The following is a 13,745-nucleotide window of genomic DNA, read 5'->3' on the forward strand; positions in this document are numbered from 1 at the left end:
ACCTAAACAATTCTATGATTCTACGAAAGAGCTTTGGAAGGACTCTTGACAAGGAGGCCAACATCACTTTTACAAGTTTTCTTCAACTGTATCTGTTGGATTATGGATACTTAGTGCACTAATAAAATCCATGTAAAGTTTAGGCTTTCTATACAATCTTGTAAGCTTTTTGGTGTGCTGCTTAACAAGAAGTGAAACCAGCCAGGATCAATAGTTAACTGGCCATTGATTTAGCTGTCTACACTGTTAAAAATCTGCCCACACAAAGGAATGCAAATAAGCAAGAAAAAAGTCAAAGGAAACCCTAGCAGCTGCACTTGATTCATTTTGTTCACCTCGTGTTACTGCAGTGATGGCTCAAAATATGTCATTGGCATTACGGAAGGCTATATGGTCTGGGCCATTGCTATGGCAAGTGTTTCATGTGGATTTGTTAGTTTGTTTGTTCCTTCTTATAAAAAACAAGCAAATAAACCACAATTAGAAGAAATCTTTGAAAACAGGGCTACTATGATTAATTAAAATCAGTGTATCTTCATTGATTGGAAAGCACCACATGAACTTACATGAGCAAGGTCTTCATCCCCAAACACTGCACTGTACCCTGTCCTCCGACCTCTGCTGAGAAGGAAGAAAAGGGTTTCCTGCCATCACTTCTCTGATACCAGGAGGTGGTGGAGTTTGGAGTGACTTTCTTTTAATTTTCACACCACTAACCCATATTCATCCTGTCTAACAGTTATAAATAAGTTAGGAGCATCCTACCATATTTGGACAGGTCAGTGAAGAGAGAACCTCTCCAAATGTTACTTAAAGACATTAGGTATTAGAGCTGAAGTTAGATACCTGAATTGTAAATTCAGTAGCTTACTCTGTCTGAAAGCAAGACATCTTTTATATACGTGAAAAAATATAACATATTAATGTGGAAAAGCAGCAGGAATAAATGGAGTAACAACAGAAAACAAGGGAAAAAAGTCTTTTCTTTCAGACTTTTGGTGTGTGAATCAAATCAAATGCACATCAAATCAGCTTTTAAATGAGTGTCTGTTTCAGATGCCTTGGAAAGTTCTCATGATCTGCAGTACAAAAAAAGTAAATATTAAAAAACGAAACAACAAGAAGAGTTATTGAATGTGAATCTACTGAGAGAAAGTATTACATGCTTCCTCTAAATTTCATCTAAGCTCAGTGGCTTGTACAGAATCCAGTTTAGAAATAATGTAATAAACTGAAGATGAGACTGATGCTACCATACAACTACAGTTTTCAAAACAGTGAGCAAACACTGGAGAATTTATGAAATGGCACATAAATGTTTCCATACAAATGATCTGGTTTCATATAAATAGTTCCATATAAATGTTTTTTTCTGTAAAAAGTGTGACTATTTTTTTTCTTGAGGGGAGACAGAATTTCAACCCAGATCTTTAAAGGAGAGAAGGAGTTACATGTGTAGGCTGAAGATCTGGGCAGTGGCCACAAGGCAGAGATGACCTAGCCTGGGGAAAATACTGATTGAGAGTGATTTGAACTTGGGTCTAAAATGACAGGGCCATACTTCTAAAAGTGAGCTGTAATATTGACCTGTGTCGATGTTAATATGATGAAGTCTGAGTTTATTAAAGACAAGAAAAGCATATGATCTACTAATATAAATATTGATTTTATATTTTAAAAAAGGAGTTCAGAATCTCGTATCTATCCACATATGAAGTTTTATTCTCAGAAAAAGTTTGGAAGATGGAAGAAGAAATTGTTTGAACTCATAATCAGTGCATAGTTTCCTAAAGCAAGCTGCTCTAAGGAGAAATAAATTAGGTTGAATAAAAAGCATTGGTACATAAGGTTCCCAGATAAAACAAACACACTTGGTTACCAGCCCTACTGAGATTACAGATCATGAGAGGTTTGAGTTCCTTTTGGAAAAAAATAATGCAGCCAAAAACTGGCCACCCCTCCCTACACATGTGTTTTTAAAGAATGCATGACTAAATGTACTGCGTAAAGAGCCTCAGCCTCTGCTCACACCAGCAGGAATTGTTCTTTTAGTTTTTTATGCGTTGCTTCCAAAGATTATCTCAAGATGGGAGGGAAAATCCCATCTGAATGTTGTCCTTTCAAAAGTGTCTGGGAGGGCCCAGCAAAGCAAACAGCAAACTTGGAGTTGCAGCATGCCCTCCACTGGGTGGGGTTTTTTCTGTTTCAAATGCTGTTGGTGTAGTGCATTTCAAATCCTCTGCATTATAAACTTATTTTGCCTCCTTGGCACAGGCCTTGGGAGCTGAATGACTGGCCCAGTTCTTGTGAAAAGGCAGTGGCAAAATTTCTGGCTGTTTCCCCAGTACAACTGCTCCTGACTGCTGAACTCCAGAGCATTGCAGCAGGATGCCTGCAGCTGACTGCTGGAGTTGGTCTGAGCTAATCGAAAACTAACTACTGTTAGTTTGTAGTATTCACAATTTTAAACCTTCCTAACTGTGATTTTGACTGCTTTGAGAGTGTCTATCTTACACATCCACAGCCAGAATGACCCAACTGCAATGTATGCATGCAGCTAATGTCCCTAGAGCCCACAGGCCAGAGCAGCTGAGGTATTTGGGCTACAACGATGGTGAAACAGGCTGCAGTGGGAGCAAAGATAATTGCAAAAGGCCATGCACTTGTCTGCAGAGGACCTTAAATTGTCTTCATTTCTTTTTTTGTTGTTGGCTCATTCTGTGTCACTATGTACCCATAGTACATAGAGTACCCATACAGACTAGCACACATCAGGACCCCAGAATGAGCTTAGCCTAGAGTATGAGGCTGTGCCAGGATTTTGTGGGGTTGGGACTGACTGGATGAGTTCATCCTTGTTTCTTTGGGGCTGAGGTGCAAATACGAATTGTACCTGGAAAATGTTACTGTCCTTGGGCTGTCAAATGGGAGATCTGGACTGAAACAAACTTCAGTGAGGACAGCCAGGAGCAGGCTTTTGATCGTGGCTTGAGATGGAGCTTGCAAATTTGCATGCCTTGAGCATGATGCATCTGCAGCTGGCACACACAGCAGAGGCCACAGCTGCCTTACTACTCTCTTCGAGAAGTGGCAACTTGGCCTGGTCTAGCATCCATTATTTATCCCTGTTTGGCACACAGGGTCTGGGAAAGGCAAAGAAACTGTGTTGCAGTGAGCCCTCCACTGCTTCCAGCGGCGCCCTCCTCCTGTGAGCCTCCAGGACGGCAGTCAGCTGCAGTGGCTAGCCCTGGTCACCCTGGGAAGGCCCTTCTCACACATGGGGGATTAAACCCAAGAGGCTGCTGTGCTGTGGGAAGACTCTGTTGACAGGTGTGTCATTCCCTCATGCTGCAGGGCCAGCATGGTGTGTCTCCTGTAGTCTGCAGGGGTAAATTTCTTCACTGGAAGGGTGGTCAAAGATTGGAACAGGCTGCCCAGGAGTGGTAGAATCACTGTCCTTAGAAGTGTTAAAAAAACATGTAGATGTGGTGCTTAGAGACATGGTTAAGTAGCGGACCTGGCAGTGTTAGGTTAATGGTTGGACTTGATGATCTTGGAGGTATTTTCCAACCTTAGTGATTCTGTGATTCTGTGAAATCAGGACCAGAAAAGACCAGGCTCTGCTTGGCTGGTGGCCCCACTGCAGTGGCTCTAAGTCACCAGCTGCAGGGCATCCGAGGCACGATGCTGTTTGTGGTGAGTGTATGACTTTCTGCCACCCCACCCCTTTGGCTCGTGTCCAAACTGTTGGGGGCATAAGAGGAAACCACAGTTCTGAAGTGACTTTGAGTATGAAAAGAATGATTTTCAGCTCTCTCACTGATGACTGGTCAGTCAGTTCAGTTTGGGACCGGAGACAATAATGGGATTTTAGCATCCCTAGGTGGGAAGTAGCATTTTTTAATGTTTGGTGAAAAACCTTAGAAAGAATTAAATGAACCAAAGGAAATCTGAGCAGCCACACTGTGTGGATCCAGATAACACCATCACCACCAGTCCTACAACCTTCACTGAAGGCAGAAACCTCACTGTCAGGTTGGGATTATGAAAGGAATCATGAGATGCATGGACTTACAGTTCTGGTTAGGCTTATCTTGTTAACAAATAGGCATATTTTGAACAGCAGGGCACTTACCTTTGACACTGAGAAGCTCAGCAGTGGCACTGGGATGGGGAGGAGAATATCTCACGCAGGAGCTTGAGGAACCTGAGATGAAAAGACTTGGGCAAAATGAGAGGCATATGTCAGCACCTTCAGGCTGAACAGAGGATCTCTGCACAACTGAAAAAGGTCATGAGGAGCCTCAGTGCTAGAGGCTGGGAGGGGGCCAAGCCTGAGAAACAGGGCCTCGTGAGGGTAGGTGACGGTGGGGTCTGGCTGCACCGTGACAGAGCAACTGGGTTCCACACAGCTCCTGTAAAGCCTGTTCAGCTCCAGGCTGCATCACTATGAAGGCATTTCATCTTGTTGCAGTTTGTTTTGTGATATATGGCTTTTGTGGGGTGATATTTCTCTTTAAAGGAAAGGGATATTTCTCTAAATGTTATATTTGTATAGTAAGGAAAAATAATGTGGATTTCTTTTCCTTTCTTAGAAAACACTGTTGTGCTGTGGAGGTAGCATGAGTGGCCTCATCTGTCTCTCTCTGCTTTCAGCTCTTATTTATCACATTGATAAAAGATAGGCTTGGCAAATCCTTGTGAGAGAGTGACTATGGCCTGCTAGTCTTTCATTCATCCTCAGAGTGCGACTAACTTTCCTCAGATATTTAAAACAACAACATTTAATCTCTAGCACAGTTAAAAGGCTTCTGTGTTCCTGGTTCAGAAGTGAGACACATTGGCAATGGTTCTTGTTTATTTTACTTGTTTGTCCCAGCTTGAAAACTGAGTAGTCTAAAGATAAGTTCTCATTTTCATATTCTGCAGGACTGAGTTGCTTCAGTGAAAGCAGAGGCTGTCATGAAGTTACTGATGCATAACTTAGCTTTTCCATGTTAGTCTGGCCTTTGGCTACAGGGATCTCATCTGCATATTTTTTCTAAATATTGACAAGGGATGTCATTCTCTGAGCACTGATTGGTGGATTAATCAACGCCCTTAACCAATGAATGGGTAGAGATTTGCATAACAGTGGAAAGTCTCATACTTTCAAAGTACTTAGTAACAATGAAGATGCTTCCAAATTCCTGAATCTTTTATTTTTTTCTGTGGCTTTGGAGGTGAGGCCTGGGAGAAGTAAAAAGCAATAAAACTTAAAGAGTTTGCAAATAGAAAAGGGAAAAAATCCAGGATGGGGGGGAAGGGAGGGGGAAAGAAGAAAGAAAATGCTTTGGATTTTTGTTTGCTTACTTTTCCCAAAGCTAAAAGTGTGATCTGCAGCTCAGTAATAACTTTTATGGACAGCAGCTTGAAAACATACCTACTTTTTTATTTATTGGTTTTTGTAAAATAATGGAGAATTCAATGTGCATGGTAATGTGTTGTTTTGTGGGGTAATGAGTCTGGAGATGAAAAGTAGACTGCAGTGGGCATAAAGCACTATGTCCAAAGGCAAGTGTTCACAGCTCTTAGGTCAGAATCCAAATTAAGCAGTAAAACAGTATTACACACCTCCTGATTTTTGACCTTTTTGGGGTATCCATTTTCGGTTTTTTGTCTCATCCAAAAAGGCTAAGATTTCTCTTGAGCCTGGGGTAAGAGAAGCTAAAATCTTGCTTTGGCTTCTGATTCTTGTATTTAGCTATATTAGACTTGGTTTAGTCATTCTTGCTCCTGCATAGATGGGATGTGTGAATCACAGCTTGAAACAATTTCTCCTTCCATTTTTGAGGCCTTGAATGTACAAGGCAGTGGTGGAGCAAACATCTTGGTTCTGTCCTGTCTTTATACATCTTCCAGAAACACAATGCGTGATTGTGTTTGACAAGGCACATCCTCAATGATTTTAATGGGGTGTAATTTGAAACTAGTTTAGTTAAAGCAGGGCAGATGGCTGCAGGACTGTGTGTAATTTCATAACAGTGCAAGGTTGCGGTGCTGCTGCAAGATTAGTAATCTGATTTTAGGACAACTCATAGCGAAAAGAGGTAATACTGTTGTCAATTCAGTGTTGAACAAGTACAAATTAATTCTACCCATTAAAATTTGTAATAAAAAGAATCAAAAAGTCTGTCTCAGAGAACTTTCTCAGGTAAGGTATTGTCTGGATTACTTCACAGTATAAGGATTGTATGTTATATTTTTGGTTATTAAACAGTACCTGAAATTATGTAGTCATACCTGATCCCAGTCAGGCTTGCACTGGCAAGTGATCAGATATTATGTTGTGCTTGTCTCAATGAAAATGGACAGAGCCATGAAAATTTGCAAGGGCTTAACCAAATTGATTTAATGCAATCAAGACCTGGTTGTCTGTAGACAAGGGTTTTATTTATTGCTTCAGTACACTTATTTTACATATGGCATCTATGCCTCTTCCATGTTTCTTTGCAGTAGTTCATCAAGCAAGAATAGGAGTTGAAATGGTTGCCAAAATGGAAATGGAAAGTTTAGTCTAAAAATCTTCAATAGAACGAGAAAGCTGCTTTCAATTTTGTTTTCTTAATTATTGATACAGCAGGCTTTGTCTTATATTTTAGTTCAATCTGAGAAAAAATGTGTTACACATCTCATCGGGACCTCAGGCTGAACTGCAGAACTTCCCCTCCTGCCCGCTGCCCAGTTAGGTTTTGTTGCTTATTATGGAGGAAGATATTTTTTATGGAAAAAAAAGAGAAAAGATACTATGAAAAACATTCTGTGTTTTCAACCAACCTGGTTCATGATGAACGGATTGAATGGGAACTCTGCAGGCTGGAAAGCACATCTGCTTAAAATATGTGTTGAATTTTCATTCTTTATTTATGTTAACAGTGAGCACATTTGTGGAAATCACGTTTTCTTCACAATCTCTTTGCTAAATTAGGACACAAATCCAAGAACACTTGTGCATGAGAGTAATTTTCTATAAATGAGTAGTGTCACTGAGTTCAATAAGAGCAATCACGCACAGAATTAAGCACATGCATGAGAGTTTGAAGAAATTTGGCAAATCTGTCATGAACAGATTGCTCAGATTTGCTTCTAATGCAGCTATAAATTCTTGACTTGGTCCTATTTTGAGTAGCCCTTGTTGTATGAGCCATAAGCTATTCTATTGTGCTAAGCCTAACTGAGGATATTTCTCTTATTTTGTCATAGCAACAAGAGCAAGATCCCACAAATCTATACATCTCAAATTTACCCGTTTCCATGGATGAGCAGGAACTGGAGAATATGCTGAAACCCTTTGGACATGTCATTTCCACCAGAATATTAAGAGATGCTAATGGAGTCAGCAGAGGAGTCGGCTTTGCCAGGTGAAACCTTTACTCTTATTTTGATTCATGCACATTTTTTGGCTTTGGTCCTTCACAAATGCTGTCTGTTCAGTAGCTCTGAAGTCTCGCAGCTGTGGAAAATGCAGAGTGACACCTTTATCAGGCTGCATGTCTGTCCTTTCCACCCCCCTGAAGAATACCAATGCAGAAGAACATTAATTTCTTTGCTTTAAAAAACAGTTCATTGTATGCAGGTGTATGCAAATAAAAACTGCTAGGAATGGTGTGCTATCCATGCAGTATCAAGCTTGGATAATAATAAATGTCCTACAGTGAGAAGCACACACCTGGGAAAGAAACCAAGGAGTGATCTTAGGAGGCCCTGGGGTGCACTTATTGTGACCTTCCAGTACCTGAAGGGGTCCTACAAGAAATACAGAGAGGGACTTTAATGTCCCTTCCAACCAAAACCATTCTGTGAAACTGTTTAAATATTTAGCAAAGATTTTGCAACAGGAAAAAGTAAATTTAGCAGTTGGAAGAGCAAAGGGTAGGAACTATAACTGAAGAAAACGTGTCTTCCTTGAAAGCTGCAGGGAACTGCAGCTATGAGAGGAGCTTAAGAAGAAATATTTGCATATAACAAACCCTAACGGAGTAGTCAGATATTTTAGACAGAACAGGCAACATATTATTACCATGTACTTCATTGTTAGTATGGATAGACAAGTTTCCATGTTTACTCTCAGGGAATATTTACATAGATTCTCTTCAGCTTGAAAGATTCTCAAATCAAATAGTTTTCTTTTGAAAAACCAAGGAATAGAGTGCTATATATAGAAAGGTATTGAAAAAGCAAATAAGAAGAGAAATTTGCAATTCTCCTGTAAATCAGTCTTCTACGTCAAAAGAAAAGGAAAAAAAACCCAAATCATTGTTTCTACAGAATATTCATAACATTGTGCTTTGTAGAGGAGGCAAAATGACTTCTTTGTCTTGCAAATTTTTCTGAAATACATCATATCATGGTATATCATGACGCTTCTGTTAGTGTCACAGCACCACTGAGTGAAATGAGGTACTGTATGATAAAAAGTTAGCTTGCAAGATAAGTGATGTAGTATTACCTTTTTCCTTGATGTGAAAGATCACTGTGCACAAAAAATGTTAAGATAGTATTATCTGAATTCAAATGGAAAAAGGCAAAACATTTATGCTGAAAGATGACACACTGTTCCTTATGCATTCTTGCAGATAATACCATGAATTTTTCTAACTCACTAAATAAAGATTAGTCTAACTCATGGATAAAGTTGCATTCTTAAAAATTGACTTAATTTATGAAAATGTATTTAATTATGGAACATATTTCAGGAACCCCTTAATGATCTAACTTGAAGGTTGCATAATTCACCATGCAAATGACAGTGGGGTAAAACTTTCATTCCATCAAAGTATACAGCAGACCTCCCACTGACTTGAGTGAGACCAGAGTTAATCCAGGAATTTGGAACCATAGTTGAATGCTGACTCTCATCTTTGCAGAATTATCAATACAAGATTTAATTACATGACCAGCTGAACTTCTTTTTGTAGTGGAGTGCTATTTGGTATCTTTTTTCTGCATGTCAATCCAAATAGATTAATTCGTTTACCTTTGCTTGTAGTCACAAAGGTTTTATTCTAGTATACCTACAGTATGAACACATGTTGAGTGGGTACCAGTGCTGTACAGGTAGGGGATGGAAGCTGGATTTCCAGTCCAAATAAGATTTTAGAAGTTCAGATCAGCAACCCTTATAGGGATCCTGGCTATTGTACCTTCTGACTTGGAGCCTTTTATCACAGTATGTCTTTCCTGCTTGTGGAATGTGCCATGCTGCTTAGCATAGGTCTTAACTGAGCCACAGAAGCACAGGTGAAAAAGTTAAATTTGCATACACTAAAATGCTGCAGCATCCAGCAATTTTGAAATTTGATGTTTCAAAGTTATTAGTTAAGTGCTATGATGATTAAAATTCACTTTTTGAGTCTGCCCAGTTATGGAAATAGTCAGTCTCAAAATAAGTGTGTTCATTCAAAAGCAATCAGAAGTAAAGACTTAAGGTAAGGCAGCTATTGTCACACTTTTCTCCTAAATGGGTGTTATTAGCAGTTTTATAGTACAGCAGGTGACTACTTAATCATTTATAACCGGGATAGCTTCAAATGTTCTTGGATCAAAATTATCTGAGTAATGTCTGGCGACATTAAGAGCCTCCTTTAAAGTATGTGCATACAAAACTAGCTCAAAGTGAAAGTTAAGCTGTGAAAGTATTTCCTCTCTTTTTCGTCCCTCAAAAGCAACTGAACAGATTTTCCCAAAACTTTCCAGAGCCTTTCACTGTGGCCTGAGCCAACTGTGCCTGAGTACACCCCAGGGGAGATTTTGGGGAGGAGAGTTATGAGCAAGGGGCCAGAGAAGGGAAGCTTTAGACTCTGACTGTGGCTTCACACAAGTGTATCCATGCTGTAAGCCCTGGACACCTGCCTCTATTGCACCTCTGGGTCATACTTTGTCCTTCAAGGCTACCCTACCTGGCTTCAGGCTCTCTGTGGGAGCTGACATTCCACAGGGGTTGTGTTGCTGTTGTCATTTGGCAGCATGTGCTTCTGTTGACAGTGGCAAGCAAAAACTGGGACTAAACACAGAGAAGAAAGAGAAATAAAAAGTAGGAGGGGGAAGAAATGCCAGGATATTGGAAAAAGGAGACACTGTGGATGAGAAGCTTTGAGTGCAGTCTGTCATAAGATTGCGTGTCAAAAGAGGGAATGACACGGTGTTACCCTCACACAGATTTCATCACAGCACTAAAATTTGTAGCTGTTTTTCTTAAATCCCTGTTGCTGGGAGTCATCTAATAACTTCAGCATCTGATCTCTCATTTTAAAAATATAAGTATATTCTTTAGAGCTTAGAAAAAAATTCATAGTCCTTCATTCTCAAAAAAAAAAAAAAAAAACCAAAATGAAACAAAGCAAAAAAACAAAGGGAAAAAAAGCCACAGAAACTGGATGTGAAGACTTATGTGCTGTTGATGGTATGAATAAAAAGGCAATCAGGGGAGTGAGAAGGTCTTTCAGGGAGGCTGGAATTACTGGATAGGGAGAAAGGTACTGAGAGCATGGAGGGAAATATTTATCTTCATCCTGAAGATGTGTTGCCACTTATAAAGAGGTAATTGTATATGCTGAAAGGCCTTGCTTTCCACAGGCCCACAAAGGATGAGTTCCAGATGTTAAGGTGGGAGAAGATAGAGAAAAAACACAATTATGGTGGAGGCAAAGCAGTGGTGCTGTTTTGCTAAATGAAAGGTGGAATATTTAGAAGGGATTTCTGAGAATCAGTGGTGATGCTACTTTGGAGACAGAGAAGTGTCAGCAGCACCACGGGATGAACATCATCCAGGCAGTTTAAAGATGCATTCATGAAAAGGGAAAATGCTTTGTTCTTCCTTGTTCAAGGGTTTAATTGAAGGCAGTTGAAAAGGTGCTATAAATTTAGCTTGAACAAATCCATCGGCTGGGGCGGTAGTGCAGGCTTAGATATTGTAAGGATCATTCCTACTGTCAGTCAGAAGAATGATCTGTCACATCCTGTGTCTTACCCAGGAAATTACTTTATAATTTAATGTCTCAGGTGAAACTGGAAATCCCAAACATGCCCCAAAGACTTTGTGTGATGTCTGCCAAATATTCCAATGCCCGTGGTGCTAAAATTCCATTGAAAGGCCTGTCTGAAAAGGACTCAGAGAGCAACACTGCAGGGTGCTGGGGAAGTCTATATGAGGAGACTCTCACATTTTCATCTGGTATTGCAACCTGGACCAGAGTTTGGTAGACTTTGTACACCCCTAAGAAAATTGATAGGCATGGAACTGCACTTTGGGGAGAAGCAAACTCCAGAGAAGGACAGGTGGGTCAGGATCCCTAGACAAATATCAGTGGGGCTCCATAAGATGAAAATGGATATGACACTCTGAAAGACGATGAGGATGGAACAAGGAAAGTTAGGAGCGATCAAATAATTTGGCTGAACAATTTGCATAATCAAAGCCTGAGGTGTTTTGAGTTTAATTGAAGAACTCCTTGGGACATGGAAAAGGGAGCAAGGAAACATTGGGATATACTTCGGGGGAGGACTTAACTGGTACCAATTAAATAAAAATTGTTTTTTATAAACCCACAGTAAAATACCATTCAAATACTATTTAAGTATCCTCCCTATAGAAATAGTAGTATTAATAATACCATGCATACATGTGCCACACTTAACTGAACAGCAGAAAAGGCATTTTGTAGGTCCTTTAAAGTGATAAAGTGCAAAGAAAGTGTTAGAAACCCCTAACTTTTTTATTTTGTTTGCTGTCTTGTAACTTAAAATGACCTTGCAAGATTCACTCCCCCAAGCGACATTTTATAACGAAGTCATAAGCTTCTGAAAACAGAAATTTATGATGGAAATGCTGACAGTCAGACAGTCAAGTATTGCACTGCTGGCGGGCACCAGTATAATACTTAACCTGAGACTGTGAAGACAGTAGCATAAATCAGCCTGGCTCTGTGTGGAAAAGACTGTGTTCATACTATTCTTTTTCAGTAACATGAGAAAATTTGTCCAACACAAACTGTCATAAAAGAATGTTATGATGCTGTTCCAGCAAACGACCGAAATCAAGAGATTCTCAATTAGCTGTCACCTCAGAGCAAAGGTACACATCAAGGAGACTCTTCTGTCCCTTTGTAAACCAGCTGGAGGGGTCCGTAGTGAGGCATTTAAACACTCTGTGTGCATCTTTCAGGATTTCTCAGTATAGTGTAGGTGTCATTTAGTTTTATTAGATCTCTTCTGAACCAAAGAGATTTCTCTATAGAGAGCACTGTAGACACAGATACTGTAGTGCAGAGATACTCAGGCAGCTCAAGATGGTCACCTTGGCATACTGGGTCATTCTGCAAGGTATAGAATAGACCATATCCCCAGAGAAAAGGGGTGGTTTCTGTATTTATATATTTATCTGAGATAGTAAACAACCTTCCGTTATTCAAGCAAAGAGGTGAAGAATATACAGGCAAGACATGTTGGGAAAAGATACAGTTTGTGAGCAATGAGGAGAACTTGTCAAAACAAATCTCTTCTTAGGCTAGAAGTGACAAAGGAAATAGTTTTTTCCAGCATAAAGTGGATTCAACCCAAAAAGTACAAACATCTTGAAGCAATCTCTTACCAAGCTGAAGAGTTGGGGAGATATAATACCTAAGTCATTTACAGGGGAGGAGAAAATCACAAATTGCAGCAATATCAAGATCTTAGAATGCCTGGAATTAAAATACCAAAGTAAATTAAAAAATAAGTGAAATGTTTCCATAGAAAGATGAAGAGTAGAACATAAAGAGGCGCTAAGAAACCTCATGCTAATCAAAACTATCCTGTACCTTTAGAGTATTTGAGACCAGAAGATCATTTTGCCTGACGTCTTTTATATCACTGACAGTTGAAATACTCCCAGTTACCTAATATTGAGGTAATACTTGCCATTTACTAAAATAAGACTTTCAGAAGTGATTTGAAGCCATCAACCAGAAAAAAAAGAACCACCTCTTTTCTATCTAATGTCTGCCAATGGATCAACTTCCTTGCAGTTAAATGTTTCTGCTTAATTTCTCTTTCAAATTTGTCTGGTTCTTGTCACAACTTCCGCAGGAAGACTAAAGCACTACTTGCTACCTAGTTTATCCTCCCCACAAAGATACTTATGCACTGCCAGCAGACTGTCTCTCTAGTGATCTTTTTGATATGCTAAAGAAATTGAGTTCTTTGGTATTCTGACTATGGCCTCAGTTCTTTGGACGGTATAATGCTGCTACTGCCTACCTTCCATCTTTGCGAAATGCCTTAAATAGTAAGGAAACACTGTCCTCCAAGATTTATTATTTCTGCTCTTATAAACAAAACCAATATTCATATGTAGATCATAACATAAATGTGGTAGTAACAATTAAATCTTTAATAGCTACTCTGGATATAAAAAGATATAGCCCTGATTCTCATTTATATTATTATTATTATTATTATTACTAATCAAAGTGACTATAGGGTATATGTAAAACAAACCCACATTTTTCCACTGACTGGTAATTACATGGTACTGAATATTTCTAGGTAATAATTATGTAATCATGATGTTATTCTGTATATATAAATTTTTATTAAATTTTATCTTGACACAGTATCAATCTGTATAATAAACATGGCTTATGTTTATGCTTTAGGGTTTTTTTTTATAATTTTCTTTTCCTCTTCTCTTCTCTTCTCTTCTCTTCTCTTCTCTTCTCTTCTCTTCT

General features: G+C 39.3%; 1 protein-coding gene across 7 annotated transcripts in view; it reads left to right on the forward strand.

Moving 5' to 3' along the window:
- Positions 1 to 13,745, forward strand: part of RBMS3 (RNA binding motif single stranded interacting protein 3) — a 596,100-nt gene that overhangs the window by 434,997 nt on the left and 147,358 nt on the right. For all 7 annotated transcript variants that reach the window (XM_027639205.1, XM_027639210.1, XM_027639206.1 and 4 more), the window contains one exon: positions 7,243 to 7,400. In XM_027639205.1, the coding sequence (XP_027495006.1) occupies positions 7,243 to 7,400 (158 nt within the window). The remainder of the gene's footprint in view (positions 1 to 7,242; positions 7,401 to 13,745) is intronic.

This window comes from Corapipo altera, unplaced genomic scaffold, assembly GCF_003945725.1.
Source record: "Corapipo altera isolate COAL_440 unplaced genomic scaffold, ASM394572v1 44, whole genome shotgun sequence".
Lineage (NCBI taxonomy): Eukaryota > Metazoa > Chordata > Aves > Passeriformes > Pipridae > Corapipo > Corapipo altera.